Source organism: Tamandua tetradactyla, chromosome 23 (genome assembly GCF_023851605.1).
Source record: "Tamandua tetradactyla isolate mTamTet1 chromosome 23, mTamTet1.pri, whole genome shotgun sequence".
In the NCBI taxonomy this organism is placed as follows: Eukaryota; Metazoa; Chordata; class Mammalia; order Pilosa; family Myrmecophagidae; genus Tamandua; species Tamandua tetradactyla.
Genome location: NC_135349.1, coordinates 25,339,907 through 25,357,720, shown reverse-complemented (window position 1 = coordinate 25,357,720; position 17,814 = coordinate 25,339,907). Strand labels below are relative to the sequence as shown.

At 39.7% G+C, this 17,814-nt stretch overlaps 1 protein-coding gene across 3 annotated transcripts in view; it reads right to left on the bottom strand.

Annotated features, from left to right (window-relative positions):
* Positions 1 to 17,814, bottom strand: part of XPO6 (exportin 6) — a 173,759-nt gene that overhangs the window by 101,318 nt on the left and 54,627 nt on the right. For 2 of the 3 annotated variants that reach the window (XM_077141443.1, XM_077141442.1), the window contains exons 2-6: positions 15,265 to 15,355; positions 12,394 to 12,506; positions 11,356 to 11,553; positions 5,136 to 5,295; positions 2,291 to 2,368 (exon numbers count right to left, since the gene is read on the bottom strand). In XM_077141443.1, the coding sequence (XP_076997558.1) occupies positions 2,291 to 2,368; positions 5,136 to 5,295; positions 11,356 to 11,553; positions 12,394 to 12,506; positions 15,265 to 15,355 (640 nt within the window). The remainder of the gene's footprint in view (positions 1 to 2,290; positions 2,369 to 5,135; positions 5,296 to 11,355; positions 11,554 to 12,393; positions 12,507 to 15,264; positions 15,356 to 17,814) is intronic. The other variant, XM_077141444.1, reaches the window with a different exon arrangement.

Sequence of the window (17,814 nt, the reverse complement as noted above, 5' to 3'; positions counted from 1 at the left end):
ATGACTACCAGGGGTGTGGATCTTCCTGGCAGCGTGGGACCGAAATCCCAGAATGAGCTGAGATTCAGCATCAAGGGATTGAGAAAAACTCTAGAATGAGCTGAGACCCAGCATCAAGGGATTGAGAAAACCTTCTCGACTAAAAGGGGGAAGAATGAAATGAGACAAAGTGTCAATGGCTGAGAGATTCCAAACAGAGTCGAGAGGTTATCCTGGAGGTTATTCTTATGCATCAAGTAGATATCACCTTGTTATCCAAGAAGTAATGGAGAGGCTGGAGAGAACTGCCTGAAAATGTAGAGCTGTGTTCCAGTAGCCATGTTTCTTGATGATAATTGTATAATGATATAGCTTTCACAATGTGACTGTGTGATTGTGAAAACCTTGTGTCTGATGCTCCTTTTATCTACCTTGTCAACAGACGAGAGGAACATATGGAAGAAAAATAAATAATAGGGGGAACAAATGTTAAAATAGATTTAGTTTGAAATGCTAGTGATCAATGAAAGGGATCATCAGTAAGGGGTATGGACTGTAAAATTTTTTTTTTCTGTTTGTTATATTTTTCTGTTGTCTTTTTATTTCTTTTTCTGAATTGATGCTAATGTTCTGGGAAATGATCATGATGATGAATATGCAACTATGTGATGATATTGTGAATTGCTGAGTGTATGTGTTGGGAATGTTTGTTTCTTGTAATTTTTTTTAATTAATAAAAAATTTTTTAAAATGCAAAAAAAAACTAGCCCATTTTAAAATCAAAAAAAAAAAATGGTCTCCTTTTGAATGTCATTACTTCAGGGTGCTGAAAAAGATGGTAATTAATATTTTAAAATTTCAACTTATGTGTGAGACTAAAGCAAAAATGTTTATTTGTTACAAAATTTATATTTTGACTAGTGCACTTCCTAATATAACTTACGTAGACAGCTTAATTGAACACCATAAGTACATGGAACCATGAGATTGTTGGTTTGTCCAGGGTGATGCCCCGATAAATCCCAGAGTGATTTGAACAGTGAATAAAAAAGTATTTGCAAAGTCCCCTTTGGGGAACGCTGAGAACAGGGGAAAATTCAATTTCCCCAAATTGAATTCTTGATATTCTCATATGCAGTGTGGACAACCAAAGCTATAGGCTGAGCACCGCCCCCCACCCCCGTCTTGGGGTTTGTTCATATGAAACTTAACCCCACAAAGGATAGGTCAAGCCTACTTAAATTAGGCCTAAGAGTCACTCCCAAGAGAACCTCTTTTATTGCTGAGATGTGGCCTCTCTTTCCAGCCAACACAACAAGCAAACTCACCACCCTCCCCCATCTACGTGGGACATGACTCCCAGGGGGTGGACCTTCCTGGCAACGTGGGACAGAAATCCTAGAATGAGCTGAGACTCAGCATCAAGGGATTGAGAAAAACCCTAGAATGAACTGAGACTCAGCATCAAGGGATTCAGAAAACTTTCTCGACCAAAAGGGGGAAGAGTGAAATCAGATAAAGTGTCAATGGCTGAGAGATTCCAAACAGAGTCGAGAGGTTATCCTAGAGGTTATTCTTACACATTAAGTAGATACCACCTTGTTATTCAGCTGTAATGGAGAGGCTGGAGGGAACTGCCTGAAAATGTAGAGCTGTGTTCCAGTAACCATGTTTCTTGAAGATGACTGTATAATGATACAGCTTTCACAATGTGACTGTGTGACAGTGAAAACCTTGTGTCTGATGCTCCTTTTATCTACCTTGTCAACAGATGAGTAAAACACATGGAATAAAAATAAATAACAGGGGAATGAATGTTAAAATAAATTTAGTATGTAATGCTAGTGATCAATGAAAGGGAGGGGTAAGAGGTATGGTATGTATAAATTTTTTTTGTTTTCATTTTATTTCTTTTTCTGAATAGATGCAAATGTTCCAAGAAATGATCATGATGATGAATATGCAACTATGTGATGATATTGTGAATTACTGATTATATATGCAGAATGGAATGATCAAAATAGGAATGTTTGCATTTGTTTGGTGTTTTTTGGTATTTAAAAAAAATAAAATTAAAAAAAAAAAGAAGTGAACCAGGAGCAAGAACAGCAGATGCCAGCCACAGGCCTTCCCAGCCAACAGAGGTGTTCCAGATGCTGGCAGCCTTTCTTCAAAGTCAAGATATCTTTATCTGGATGCCTTAATTTGGACATTTTCACAGCCTTAGAACTGTAAATTTGTAACCCATAAATCCCCTTTGTAAAAGCTTAAAAAAAAGAAGAGATGTGCCATATGTGGCAGCAGTCCATACCACTTTCTCCTGAGGTTGGGGATGGTGGTGGAGTGGCAGCAGTAACACTGTGCTTGTCCCAGACAGTCTCCAAGATACCTACCAAAAAAAGAAGAACTGCTTTAAGAGAGAAATTCCAACATACGAAAATCAGATTTAGAAAAAAAGATTTTCTGGTACCTTTAATCCAACATCAGTATTTAAACATTCCTCCCTCAACCAAAGACCCCTTCCAGTTAATGGCCGTGTGTTTACTTCACTTCCCAGCTATCTTCTAGACAGTACTGTCCCCACTCACGGATTTCCACTGCCGCACCTCAACCTTACAGCGTGGCTTCTCCCCTACTATTTCTACCAACATTGTTCTTTGCCAAGGTCACCTGCTTGCTGAGTCCACTCAGCAGCCACTTTAATCTTGATTCTTCTTTGCCAGTCTGTAGCACTCCCTTCCCTGAAGCCCATATTACCTTTTCCTGCTTTTTCTGTTTCTTTGCACCTGATTTGGTCTCTTTCATCTTATGCTCATCTCTTAAATACACATCTTCCCCAAGTTCCCTTGTTAGCACTGTTGTCCTCTCATTTCCCTCTTTTGGGCTGACCCATATAAGCACCACACCTCAAAAAAAAAACACATTCTAAAGCCTCTCACATCTGTCTCTCTCTCTCTCTCTCTCTCAGTCCAAAACTCATCTTGCCCATGTATCCCAAGCTCTGTGCCATATGGCAGAGATTTAGAGACAAGGCAATGCATTCAAAGACCTGCATATCCACCTACTTTGTGGACATCCCCACTTAGTATCCTAAACTCAACTTATCTTCCCCCACAAACCTGCCATTATTCTGCTTACACTTCTCACTCAGTAAATGGCAGCACTCTACCCAATCTCAGTCTGTGGCCTCTGCTCACCCTCTCCCAGACTTCAGCCCATCCTACACACACAGGTTTTATCATGTTAAACTATATGTTGTTCCTGGAACACGTGTCTTCTTTCACAACCTCTAACAGGCCCTCTTTCCTCTAATCCCAAATTGATCATTCCACCAGACTAACTGCTACCTGTCTGTCCTTCAGGATTTCATTCAGCTGTCACCTCCTCCATGAAGTCTGCCTATCTGATCAGTTTTGCTATATCTTGAAGATATCTCTATTATAACAGCAAAAAAACACTGTATTTTAACTGTCTGTTTACTTGTCTATTTCCTCCACTAGACTAAATTACTAGATGGCAGGAACTCTATTACTCTTTGTATCCCCAATTCAGAACCTGGCATATAAAATGCTCATAAAACCTCTGAAGATATCTTGTTCTCAAAATATTTCATATTACAATACAGACGAAATTTGAAAATATTACAAAAAAAAAAGGATAAAAGACTACATATTGCATGATTCCATTTATATGTTATGTCCAAAGCAGGCAAATCCATAGAGACAGAAAGGTAGATTACTGGTTGCAGGGGCTGGGGAACAGAGGAGAACGGGGAGTGACTGCTAAAGGATACAGGGCTTCTTTAGAGGCAATAAAGTGGTTCTGGAATTAAGAAAGTTGTGATAGTTGAAAAATCTTATAGATATACTAAAAACCACCAAATTGTACACACTTTTATGGTATGTACAATGATATACAATTATATTTCAATTTTTAATGGTGCTAAGCACAGTAGGACATAGAGGTATAAGACATGGTCCCTAACTCTAGAAACTTAACATCTAGTTGGGTATGTCAATAAAACGGGTTTGAACAAATGAACGCCAAGGTTTAGGTTCCCTCTGGGGATTGGAGAAGGATGGCGGTAAATTACAAGTTCAACATTTTTCTTTTTTTTTTTTTTTTTTTTTTTTTTTAAGACAGAGAGAAGGAAGGAAGGATAGAAGGAAGGAAGGAAGGAAGGAAGAAAGGGAAACATTTTTAAACATTTTCTTGTTTTATTGTATTCTGTTTCTCCGTTTTTGTTACGTGGGCTGGGGCCGGGAATCGAACCGAGGTCCTCCGGCATAGCAGGCAAGCACTTTGCCCGCTGAGCCACCGCGGCCCGCCCAAGTTCAACATTTTTGATCAATCATTCTTTCAATTTTAAATGCCACTACATGACACACACTGAACTGGACATACAATAGAAAAAAGTTCTTAGACATCTGAGAAGAAACACTGGGTAGGAAAGCTAGAGAAAAAAGCACTTCTTTTCACCACAACATTCCTTCAGGTAGCAAGGGCAGGCTCCTGGAGCTACCCTGCCCAGCACCGGTATCTCCCCACACGGTGCCTCCCAGGCCAGCAAGCTCTAGCAGCAGTGTGGCTGCTGTGGCTTCACAACTCTGGCTTCCCCACTCTCACCCCATCTTTCTGTCTCATTTTGTGGTTTGCTTTCATTTTGTTCTTACCCTTCACCCACTATCACGAGGCTCTGAGAAAACAGAAGCAAAATAAGAAAATGCCCCACACTACTATAACCTAATGCAAAGGGGGAGCTGACTCCATTCTTCGTCTCACCCCACATCTCAGAATCTGAAATTTTCACATCTGCCACCACCTCCAACTTCTCCTAATCTTAAATTCAAGTTATTTTAAATACAGGGCACTTATGTTTTCCTTGAAAACAACTCCCTTGAAAACAACTTCCATCACAGGCCAAGGAAAAGCTCATGTCCCCGCACCTTACTTAGAATGAAATAACAGGTATTTCAGTCACATCCCTATTATCTGTCCTATACCCACTAATCATAGTTATAACAACAACCAATTAATAAAATACTATGAGGAAAAAAGATCACAAAAACGTCTTGAGGTCTATGACATACTAAACACAGAGCTAAGAACACCGCACCAAGCCAACCTCTGTCTCCAAGCACCATCCAACCGCTCACCTGTCAGCAACCCGAGTACTGTCTGCACTTGGTCCAGCAGCAGCTTCCGCAGCTCCTCCTTCCGTGCAACACTGAGGTCCTCCCGGGGACAAGCCAGCTCTTCTGAAGTCGTCTTCAGCATGATCAACCCAAGAGGAGTTGTCACAGGGGACTGGATCAACTGCCAGGAAAAAGTGAGTTCAGAACAGAAAGCCTAACTAATAAGAGACTAGAAGGACTGAGTAGCACCAAATCCCATGAAGTACCTCTGTGTGCTTAATTTTACATATATAGGCCGGTCACATATTCCAACACTAGAAAAAATGGCACCTATATATAGCTTTTTTAACAACTCAAAATATTTTTTCATCTTTTTAAGGACAAAATCCTAATACCACAAGCTTAAAAACAGCAAGATAACAATGCTCTTTAATACCTACTTTAACAATTTTAACATATATCCAGATTCCCAAGAGCACCTCAGTTATCTCGCACAGGTTAATATATTAGTAATTAAAATATGTATAAATGGATTTGTGATATCTTTTCAATTTTACTCAGGTATCAATTTTCCACTTCTAAACTTTGTACACTTCAAAAAAGTTCTCAGATTCAACATGTAGCAGAGCAGAAACATGTATACATGTCATTTACCTGTGACCATAGTTGTGACTTTGCAAATACCTATTTAGCAAATTAAGTTACTTTTTCTATAATCTGCAATATCCTCTGTACCATCACTGAGAAGTTTTCATTAAACAAGAGAGAAATAAGTGGTACACCTTCAACAGCCTATCTGTACTTTCACTTCTCTAATCAATTTCACAAAATTCAAAGCATTACTAATGTGTTTATTTTTTAGTTTCCAGAAATAGTAAAAATATAAGTGAGTTATCCACAAATTAAGGAACACTTGACTCTTTTCTTTAGTCATAATTAACTTTAAATGGAGTTCACGCCCTGACACAAATAAATTTTTTAATTTTACTCAAGCTTTAAGGTAGAGGAGGGCACCCAGGAACCGTAGCCATATAAATCATATATTCTCTACTTGAAGGAATACAGGGCACTTACGTTTCCCTTGAAAATAACTCCCATCATAGGCCAAGGAAAAGCTCATCCCCAAAGAGCAGGGAAAGTAATAAAGAAAGTGAACTGAAAAATGCAATGCCCTCAGAAGCAGCACTGTGTAAAACTAGCAGTAATTAGTGGTATCAAACATGCTCTGTTAAATCAGTTCTTCTGAACATTAAAATTTCAAATACATCCTCTACAATTTCCCCCATCATTTTCTGCAAGTCCAGACTACTTTTAGCACCTGCTTGAATGCAGATAATATAGTAGAGAAGGCACAGGAAACCCCTCCTCCAACAATTTTTCTTTACATATAAGTAGTATTGTAAATATCTCTTTCCATCCAGAGACCTCTGGGTTCTCTATATTATAAAAGATAATATTACATCTCCCTTTACTTTTATTCCTCCTCTACCTCTTTTGTTCTCTGTTCTTCCCCCAAGCCCTCATTATTCTCTCAGCTGGGATGCTATTATTGTCAAATGGAATACTTTGCTATAGAACGAATGTTTCTGAGCTCCCCAGTAACAGAAAATTCCTTCAATAAAGGAAAAAAATGTATCTTAAAAGTTCTCCTTTTGAATGTCATTATTTCAGGGTGTTGAAAAAGATGGTAATTTAATATTTTAAAATTTCAACTTAGGTGTGAGACTAAAGCAAAAAATGTTTATTTGTTACAAAATTTATATTTTGACTAGAGCATTTCCTAATATAACTTATGTAGACAGCTTAATTGAATAGCATAAGTACATGGAACCTTGGGTAGGACATGAGATTTTGTTGGTTTATCCAGAGTGATGCCCCGATAAATCCCAGAGTGATTTGAACAGTAAATAAAAATGTATTTGCAAAGTCCCCTTTGGGGAACGCTGAGAACAGGGGAAAATTCAACTTCCCCAAATTGAATTCTTGATATTCTCACATGCAGTGTGGACAACCAAAGCTATAGGCTGAGCACCGCCCCCCGCCCCCGTCTTGGGGTTTGTTCATATAAAACTTAACCCCACAAAGGATAGGTCAAGCCTACTTAAATTAGGCCTAAGAGTCACTCCCAAGAGAACCTCTTTTGTTGCTGAGAGGTGGCCTCTCTTTCCAGCCAACACAACAAGCAAACTCAACACCCTGCCCCATCTACGTGGGACATGACTCCCAGGGGGTGGACCTTCCTGGCAACGTGGGACAGAAATCCTAGAATGAGCTGAGACTCAGCATCAAGGGATTCAGAAAACTTTCTCGACCAAAAGGGGGAAGAGTGAAATCAGATAAAGTGTCAATGGCTGAGAGATTCCAAACAGAGTCGAGAGGTTATCCTAGAGGTTATTCTTACACATTAAGTAGATACCACCTTGTTATTCAGCTGTAATGGAGAGGCTGGAGGGAACTGCCTGAAAATGTAGAGCTGTGTTCCAGTAACCATGTTCCTTGAAGATGACTGTATAATGATACAGCTTCCACAATGTGACTGTGTGATAGTGAAAACCTTGTGTCTGATGCTCCTTTTATCTACTTTGTCAACAGATGAGTAAAACACATGGAATAAAAATAAATAATGGGGGAATGAATGTTAAAATAAATTTAGTATGTAATGCTAGTGATCAATGAAAGGGAGGAGTAAGAGGTATGGTATGCATAAATTTTTTTTGTTTTCATTTTATTTCTTTTTCTGAATAGATGCAAATGTTTCAAGAAATGATCATGATGATGAATATGCAACTATGTGATGATATTGTGAATTACTGATTATATATGCAGAACGGAATGATCAAAATAGAAATGTTTGCGTTTGTTTGGTGTTTTTTTGGTATTTAAAAAAAAAAAATTAAAAAAAAAGTTCTCCTTTCTCTTGCCACTTGGAAAAAAGGTAAAAGGTCAGGCAAGAAGGTGGCTGAAAGTTATTCCTTGAGAGAACAGGCTGATAAAATGTATCATTTTTCATTTCACTAGGTTTGTGTCCAGGAAGCTGTTTATTAAAATGCTGTTTTACTTTACTGTCTCCACATACCTTATTTAGGTTCTTTACATAGGTAATTGCTACTATTTATTTTAACAGGCCATAATAAGCACCTACATGTTAAGGAGCAAGTTCAGGTTTTTAAGGTAAGCTTCTGAAAAGGGTTCAATAATTTTTTTATTATATCACCCAAAGAATAAATGGCAATTCTTTTCTATGTTGCTTGCCCTGAATGATCTGGCCCCATGTACATCATATCATGACCACAGGTCCACCACAATAGATAGGAACCTGAAGAACAGACTGTAGAAAGAGGAGATGTGTGTGGGCATACACATGGGGTTGAGAGGAGACAGTAGGGGTGAGGTTTATTCCAACTACTTTCTTCTTCAGTGGCCCACCCACACTCAGAACTGCAATTATCTCTCTGGGGCCTCAAATTAAATCCTCTCTTCCTGGTATGGTGGTCACCAACAATTATAACATAAACTGCACAGATACTCAAGCCAATTTTCAGAGTATAAAAACAAACAAACAAAATTACACACCCAAACTGCAAACAGACCATGATGGAACTGAATCACAAAAATCTTTAAGATAGTTTAATCAAAGGATCATTGATGGCTAAGTTGATTCTAGAACCAGTTAGGCCTTGTTTACCAATACCTGACGAAAAGATTTTCTTTATGTCAGAAATGCTAGCAACTAACCATCAATCATTTCTGACATGGCCCACATGGCCACCAACAAGTTCTCATGCACATATAAGAAGTAGAGAATGTTACACTGGAAAGGCTTTTAAAGATTGTTTAGTCCAAAGCTCTCATTTCACAAAGGAGGAAATGGAGGCTCACTCACACAGATAATAGGAGTTGCTAAAATTAAAGATCAGTTGTGACAAAGATGGCGACGGAACCCAAATCCACTGTGCCTCCCAGCCCAAGGCTGTTTCCACTATGGGGAGTTTCTAAGTCATGAAGCCTGCATGAGGTCAAATGAGTCCATTTTGAAGGGGGTGGAAAGGAGAAATACTAGGAAACAGAGGAGGACAACTAGCCTTTTAAAACCTCTATGAATGCTTCACCTAAAAATGCTCTTCCAAACTCTCATTTGCTTATAATTAATTATACTTCAGGGATAGGCAGGAAATGTTCTGTTCTTCATCATAGAAACTGATCCCAGCTGGGTGAAGATATAGCTCCTCCTCATCTGCTATTGTCAGGACCACGGCCCTCATCTCATGCTCCCTTACTCCTTCTCACAGGCCCTGCCACTGACCCAACCCAGGAATGAATTCCTTTAGACCCCTATTCTTGATCTCTTCCATCTCCAATGGACTTTCTGGCTCCCTCTTAAGAGAGCCATGGTTACCAGAACTGTCCTCAACTTGGAACGAAGGCAAGTAAATCACAGAGGGAGCCAGGAAAATCTATCTCAACCTCATTTCCTACCACTCCTGGCTCAATGGCCTCCTTGCTATTCCTCAGGGTCTTTGCATTTGCTCTTCTCCCTGCCTAAAATTTGCTGCCACTAAATTCCACAGGACTCACTCCATCACTTAGTGTCAAATGCCTGCTCCTCAGAAAAGTCTCCCATGACCATCCTATCTAGATTACACCCTCTTACCCAGCTTTAGGTTTCTTTGTAATACTTAAAAACTATCTGAAGGTATTTATTTGCTTAGTGTTTACTGATGGTTTCTCCCTCTAGATTATAAGCTCCACAACGGCAGGATTTTGTTCTGTTCATTACTATAAATCCACCATGTGCTTATGGCTGGTGCTCAGCAAATAGTTTACTGAACAAAAGCCTCCCTCTCCTTTGACATATTAATCCAATACGTCTATAGGTAAATTAATCACTATACAAAAGTAAACAAATTTGAATGAATGATTTTTGTGTCACTTTGAGAAGCAACCTGAAAGAAGCAATAAGAAAGCTGATTTTTTTGTAATTGCTGCAATGTTAAAATGATTTGTAGGGAGAGTAGGCAGAATATCAAAAACTGATCTTGTTCTGGAAAATCCTGACTCTACTGACACTATAACCAATCTTCAAAAAACTTATTTCTATAAACTGTAATATAATACCTATTCCTTACATACCCAAGTGCATGTTTCCAACTTAATCACAAGATTCAAATGAGCAGCTCCTTCACAGCTTTTAGGTCCCACCTATTTTCTGTGTCTCCCAAATCCTGACCTTTAGCCAGACCTCTTTACTGACCCCTAGATATTTCCCAATGTCTCAAAGATATCACTCAAGAGGAACACACAAATCTTAAAAGCATTTTCTACCAAAATGACTTTACCACCTTCTACCCAAACTCCTTCAGTCCTGGTAATGGCATCAAAACTCATCTTTGCTATATAAGCCAAAAAACTGAGACTCATTCTAGATTCTTCCCTCCCCTCACCCTTACCATTTAATCACTGATCAAAGACTCTGGAATCTATCTCCTCACCTCCATCCCCCAGGTGGGTCTCTGCTTGGCTCACATCCTCCTTGTCTCACTCAGACTTCTTCAACAGCAACCTCACTGATTTCCTTCCATCTAGCTTCATACCTCTGCAATCCAGACTCCACACTGCTGTAGAGTCATCATTATTCCAACATGTCTTCAGCCTTCTCAAAACTTTTCATTAGTTCCCAAGGAAAGGACTATAAGTCAAACATTAAAAGGCCGCTGGCAACCCTCCTGAGTTTCATCCCTGCCTACCAGTCCAGCCTCTTACTCTGCCATTTCATCACCAACAATACTGAAACTGCTTACGCTCCTCGAGCCTTAATGCTATGCCACCACTGCACCCCATGTATATTTTCGGTCCTGTAATTACTTAATGGAATAACTGATTTTGTCTAACTATCTCCCCCACTAAATTATGAAACTATTGAAGCCTCACCTTTGCACTACCAACACTAGGCACAGCACTTAGGGTCTCAAGTACCTGGTAAACAAATATTCACAAAAGGTTAAAGCAATGGGATTTGTTGTTTTTTTCCTCTTTCTTTACTGTACAAAGGTATAACATGCCAAGAATAAAAGGTTAAGTGAATGAGATAATCTATCCTACAATGACTTCACCACTACAGTTCCAACAGGCTAATCTTAAAATTACTCTTCAAGATACAAAAATAATCACTTCCACCAACAATTTACACAATACCCAAGTTTCCCAGGTTTGTTTTCAAAGTTCTCTTAGGTATAATCCTTACCTGTAAAATGTTAGTAAAAAAGTCATGGTAGAACATGGGCCAGTCTTGACGGCCAATATCAACAATAACTTTGCAGAGCTTGTTCCGGATAAAGTAAGGTAAGGTTTTGTGGTGAGCCAAAAGGAGTTTGGGCAAGCAGCTACGGATTTCCATCTTATCCTGAGAGGGGACCCCAAGCCACATTTTATTGATCAAATTCTGAAAAACAAAGATATATCTTTTAAGCTAGCTACCTATATAGAAAAATAAATGGTTTTCATCCAATAGTTATCACCTCAATAAACAAGAAACCCTGCTTTTAAACAAAGTTTGGAGCAGTGCGAAAATAAAAATAACAAAAATATTCAAATCCTGTGATAGAACAATTCCATTCCTAGGAAGATTAGCAAATAAATACTTAAAGAAAAACAAAAAGCTACATGTGCAAAAAAACCTTTTAGTACACCATTGTTACTAATGGCTGCCAAAAAATAATACCAGAAACAATCTTACTACAGAAAGCAGGGGAATGGCCTGGTAAACAATGGCACAACCAAATAGGGGAATATAATATAAAAGCAAGTGGGGGAAAAAAAAAAAGAATACAAAAAGGCACGAGCAACCTGATTATAATTAGGTTAAAAAAAAAAAAAGCCATACATATTAAGACAAAGATTGGAAGAAAGTTGACGCAAATGAAAATGTTTCTGATTGGGATAGTGGCATTATGAGTATCACCCCTACTCCCAAAATGTTTTTTTTTTCAATTCTCTTCCCTTTTAAATGATAACACAAATGGATAAGTTATATGTTACCATGAATGACCCACTTACCTAACCCTAAAAACAGCAATTATCTCACCTTTCTGGTGTCAAAAATGGAAAGATGCCTTCGAACACCAGTCATCCTGATAAAGGGACCATTTAGAAGAAGCCCCTTAGCTGAATTACCATTGTCTCCCACCCACCTGTTTATCAAAGCTCAAGTCTAGTGCCAATAACATGGCAAAGTAAATACAAAATACTTAATGGAAGAGTATAAAATTGTCTGGCAACTTACCTCAAAAACTGTTAAACTGTACATCATTACATAGTCATTCCTAGTGCTGGAGAGAAAATACAGGCAGAACCTCCAGGCTCCTATCTGCTGGGCAAAGTTATTAAGAAGCTCCTCTGGAAATGTTAAAGAGCAACAAAAAAAAGGCTATGAAATTAATGCAAGGCTGGGCTGCCTTTCTTTCCCCCCTTAAACACACATAAGGTAAATGTTATCAGAATCAACCACAAAGCCCAGCTGATTCTTCGAGACAGAAAGGACAGAATTATATAATAGTTTTCTGACTGATTTAGAGGAGACCATGAACACGGAGAGTGTTTTCAGCCATCTGAAAGCCAACAATCTCTCTTATGGGCACTATTTTAGATGGAGAAACTTTCACTGTCAAAAGTTCTTACTGAACCTACTGTGTGGATGGACAGTTAAAAGAGTATCATTTCATTTTCTTAAAAATTAAGGCCAGAAAAGCAGAAAAAGGAAAGGTTAAAACTAACCTTACAAAGGTAGGACCAAAGAAAATAAAAGAGATTCAAGAAGGGTTTGGTTTTACTTTAAAATATCATAAAGAAGCATCTGTTAAGTAAGAGTAGCAATTAAATTGAAGCAACCCTGTCCACTCATCAAATCACTGTTAGAAATGGTTCTCCTCCTCCTCAGGCTGCTTACAACATCAGCCAGAATCTACAAGGCAGCATTAACAGTCTGTCACCATGTTTCTGGACACACTAGCCCCTTACTCACCCTGACCTGCTATACTGGTCATGAAATATTAAACAAAAAGGGTAAAAATGCAAAGGCAACAACCCTGAAAAATTCTAAGAAGGTTTGGGAAAAAAGCAAGAAGCACAGCACCCCTTTCTAATACTGAAGTCATTCCTCAGCCAGCTCCCTACAACTTAGGCTAAAGACAACAAGACAGCCTCAATAAAAATTCTGTAAAAGGAAATTGATGGCCTGTCCTTATAATTAAGCAAAAGTTTCTATGAAGCCCAGTGATGATATCAAACGAGAGAGAATGAGCTCTGGCCGGGAATGAGGAACTTTGGGCTCTCTTCTTGACTCCGCCACTAATTCACAGCCCCAAGCAAGTCATTCCGTTCAGATGCTTCAGTTTTCTCCACTGTTAAAATGACCAGATTGTCTCTTGAGAGTCCCTGCTAAAAGCTCCATCAGTATTAATAACTCAGCTTTGGCTAAGAGGAAGAGGGAGGGAAGGAGGTGGTACCCTTTTAAGAAAAGGTCCCCTCCTTTCTTTCACCTACAAAAGCTTTTAGTATACCCTAAGACATCAAAAAAGAAGCAAGAAATGGTTCCTGCCCACACAAAATTCAGCTACTAAGACTAGACACAAAGAGGGCTGAACTAAGACATACCTACTGTGTGGAACCAAGCCCCCGGATTCCCCTTAGCCCACATTTAGACATTTGTAGCATATGGTTATTTAAAGCTGTTTTAAAATCAGTTTAGAATATGAACATGCTCAGATGGCTCCATTTTTAATTCATGAACACAAAAGGTGAGCAATATTTTCTCTGCAAACCAAACCTAAGAGAAAAGACCAGAGCATTTCAATTATAAGCTAAAAACAGGACTTCCAAGAAATTAAGTGCTGGAATGTAAGAGAAAGATCCTCACATCCTGTGGTAAAAATCACTGCTGGTATCTTTACTACAATAAAGAATTTTAGTAGCATAAAACTAAGCAAGGGATCACCCCGGGGGGTGAGAGAAGGGTCAGACCGAGTTATAAGAGAAAACCTCAGGAAATCACAGGATGAATCTTTTAATCATCTATTGGTCTCAGCTTCTGTCAGCTATTCCTTGTTTATAAATGCTCTGGTTCTATATTGTGTAACTCTCTCAGAAAAAGAATGATGTGAAGGGGCAAGCCCAAAACAGGGATCACCAGATTTAAAATAAAAAGAGATAAGAAGTTAGCATGTACCAGGAGCTGCTGATGAGATAATTAAAAGAATTCAAGGAAAAATAGACTGCAGTCGAAAGCTTACTGGCCACCCAAAAATATGAACCCCAAAGGATTTTTGAACCGTAGGTGGAATCAGCCATAACATCTGGCCAACACAATGCAGAGAAGCCAAAGGAAACAGAGAAATGGGCTTCAGAGTTCTGGAGCCACAGAAAAAGACCTCCAATGAGGTGGAAGCAATGACTTTTGGTTTAGATAGAGATAAAAACATTTTTTGTTCTCAAGTTCAGGGTAAAGGAAGCCTCAGGAAAAAAAAAACAAACAAACAAACAAACACATGTCCCTGAGGCAGAGATCTAACACTTGTATATACTTTCTAGTTCATAGTAGGCTTTAGTGACTACTGTTTGTGTGAATGAATACAAAATTCATAAATTCTAGAAGGTACTGAAGTTGCCAGAAGACCTGAAATCATTATACTTACATCTCTCAGTTGTCTGAAGTCTTTTTCATCAAAACTTGCAGAATAGGAGAGAGAAGAAAGGATAAAAAGCAAAAGAAGCTAAAGTCCTCAAAAGTAGTAGCAGTTAAAGGATCTCTGGGGCATTAGGTGAGATTCAAAACAGACCTCTGCATACCCAAATCATATTCATTTAAGTCATTTCTTCATTTAAGTCATTTCTTATAAAAGTTCAACTCTGTTGTAAGTAAGAAGAAATGGGGGGGGGGGGTTTCCCATACTTGGCAAAGGAAGGAAAATGCATTCTATGCCTCTTTTAGCTCGGTAGCTCGGTTTGCAGACCTCACCAGCCACCAAGCAGAACCAGAGTACAAAGAGCAAGAATTCAAGAGGGAAACAAGCAGGCTTGACCGGCCAAACCTGCCACTCCTTCCTCCCACCTGAGCCTTTTCATTACAAATGACTGTATAACTCAACACTTCACTTACCTATCTCACGTTTTCTTTCATTGGTCGTACAATCATGGAAAAACTCTGTCATCAGACTTTCCAAAGCCCTGAGGGAGGCCTCTTCAGATGCCTAACAAAGAATTTAAAAATAAATCAATAACCTGCATCTTCAGTTCTACAGTTCCTTCCAGGTCATTCAATAGCACTAGCAACATACTTCCTCAAAATATCTTGGTTCAACATTCTTCAAATACATAGTATGAGCCAGAAAAACTGTGCAATTTACCTGCTGGCTTGAAACCCAAAGTTTTGGTACACTCTATAAACCCAAAAGAAGTGAACAGAGACTTCCAGTAAGATGGCGGAATCACCCCTGCTCCAAAAAACAGCTAGAGAAAGGACAGAAAAAAGACCGCGAGAGTGATTCCATGGTGCAAGTAACTTGGGAGGGTCTTATACACCACATAAGGAGGCCCTGGTTAAATAAGCAGAAGAACTGAAACGCAGATAACCAGAGACTGGCCAGCTAGTGCAAACAGCCTAGCCATCCATTTCCAGACGGAGGCCCAGAGCCCTCAGGAGTGAACAGACAGGTAGATGGGGACAAGAAAGTAAGCCAAGTCACATTCCCTGAACTCACTACCCTCATGTACACAGCCCCCACCCCATGAACTGCAAATCCCCCTCACCCCATACACCTGAATCCCATTACCCACCCACCCCCACACTTCAAACACCCCCACCCCAACACCCCTCCCTACACCCCAGACACATGCACACCAGGGCCCTGTCCTCCAGACCCACAGACCAGCACAGCCACATCCTCCCTGCCGGGTACTCACATATCCATGCACGGATCTCCTGACTACTGCACCTACTGCCCAGCATACATGAACACCCTTATCCCACCCCACAAAACAAGTGCTCTTCTCCCACACCTGGCAGGTGCTCTCAGGCACATCTGTGTCCTGCCTCAACAGGTACCCCTACCCCACCCCATCCCTGCACCAGTGGACCCACACCATGGCCCTACCCACCGGTCATCACCCACCCCTAGCACACATACCACAAACTCTGTGACCTGTGGCCCCCCTCAACAAACTCATGCATCCGCATCCCAGCCCCCTTAACCTGTGCCCCTGCACAAGGACACATCTGTGCCCCAACCTCTCTGTGCCCCAAACCCCACACCCTAACACCCACACACTTTACACACCCACCTGCATCTTTCACACATACCAGCCGAGCACATCTGCTTAGCCCCTCCATCCACCTCCTGCCATGCCCTATCTCTGTGTCCACCATGCTGTACCCGGCTTCTACACTCCAAAGTCTGCCTGAGCTACACCTTGCCTCTACAGCCCCCGCACCACATGTCCACAATTGTGTGACCTGCATTCTAAGTTCAGGTACCAGCAGAGAGTCCCCGAACCACGGATATACCTGTACTGTAACCTGTCATCCTGTCATGCACTGTTGTGCCTCTCCCCATGACCTTCATCCTGCTCCAAACCCATCCTGCAAATGCAAAGCTTTAGTCTACTGAAGAAAATCAACAACCAAAGTAACCCCATCAAGATATTAACTGCCTGGAAGCCATGAGAAGATCACTAAGCATATCATAATGCAGACTGATACAGCCCAGTCTAATGACCAAATTAAAACACTGGAGAAGACACAAACTTTAGAACAACTAATCAAAGATATTCATACAATTTTGCTGAATAAAATAAGTGGGATGGCTAACAACATAATAGAGATCAAGAGGACACTAAAAGAGCATAAAGAGGAATCTGAAAGAATAAATAGGAAAATAGCAGATATTACAGAGATTAAAGATACTGTACACCAAATCAAAACATATATTAGAGACACACAACAGCAAATCTGAAGAGGCAGAAGAAAGAATAAGCAAACTAGAAGACAACTGATTTTGAATATAAATAAGAACAAATAACAAAAATAAGATGGAAAAGTTTGAACTAGATCTCAGGGAAATGTTGAGCAAAACAAAGCACACAAAATATAAGAATCACTGGAGAAGAGTAAAGGGCTAGGAAGATTAGTGGGGGATATAATGGGGGAAAACTTCCCAACCTTTTTAAAAGGCATAAATATGCAAATTAAAGAAGCCAAATTAACTTCAAATAGGCCTTCCGCAAGACACACACTAATCAGTCTGTCAAAGGTTGAAAAGAAGCAGAAAATCTTGAAAGCAGTAAGAAAAAAACAATCTACTACATACGAGGGAAACCACGTAAGACTGAGTTCAAAGTCCTCAACTGGCAGTATGGAGGTAAGAAGGGAATGCTATGATGTACTGAAGATCCTGCAAGAGAAAGACTTTCATGCCAAGAATTCGATACCTAGCCAAATTATCCTGAAAAACTGAGGGAGAGATTAAAATTTTCACAAACAAAGGCTGAGAGAATATGTCAACAAGAGACCAGCCCTACAAGAAATACTAAAGGGAGTTCTGCCGGCTGAAAACAAGAGACAGGAGAGGGAGGTCTGGAGGAGGGCAAAGAATTGAAGAGTACTAGTAAGGGTAATTTAAGGGACAAAAAGCAAAAGAGAGAAAAAAACATA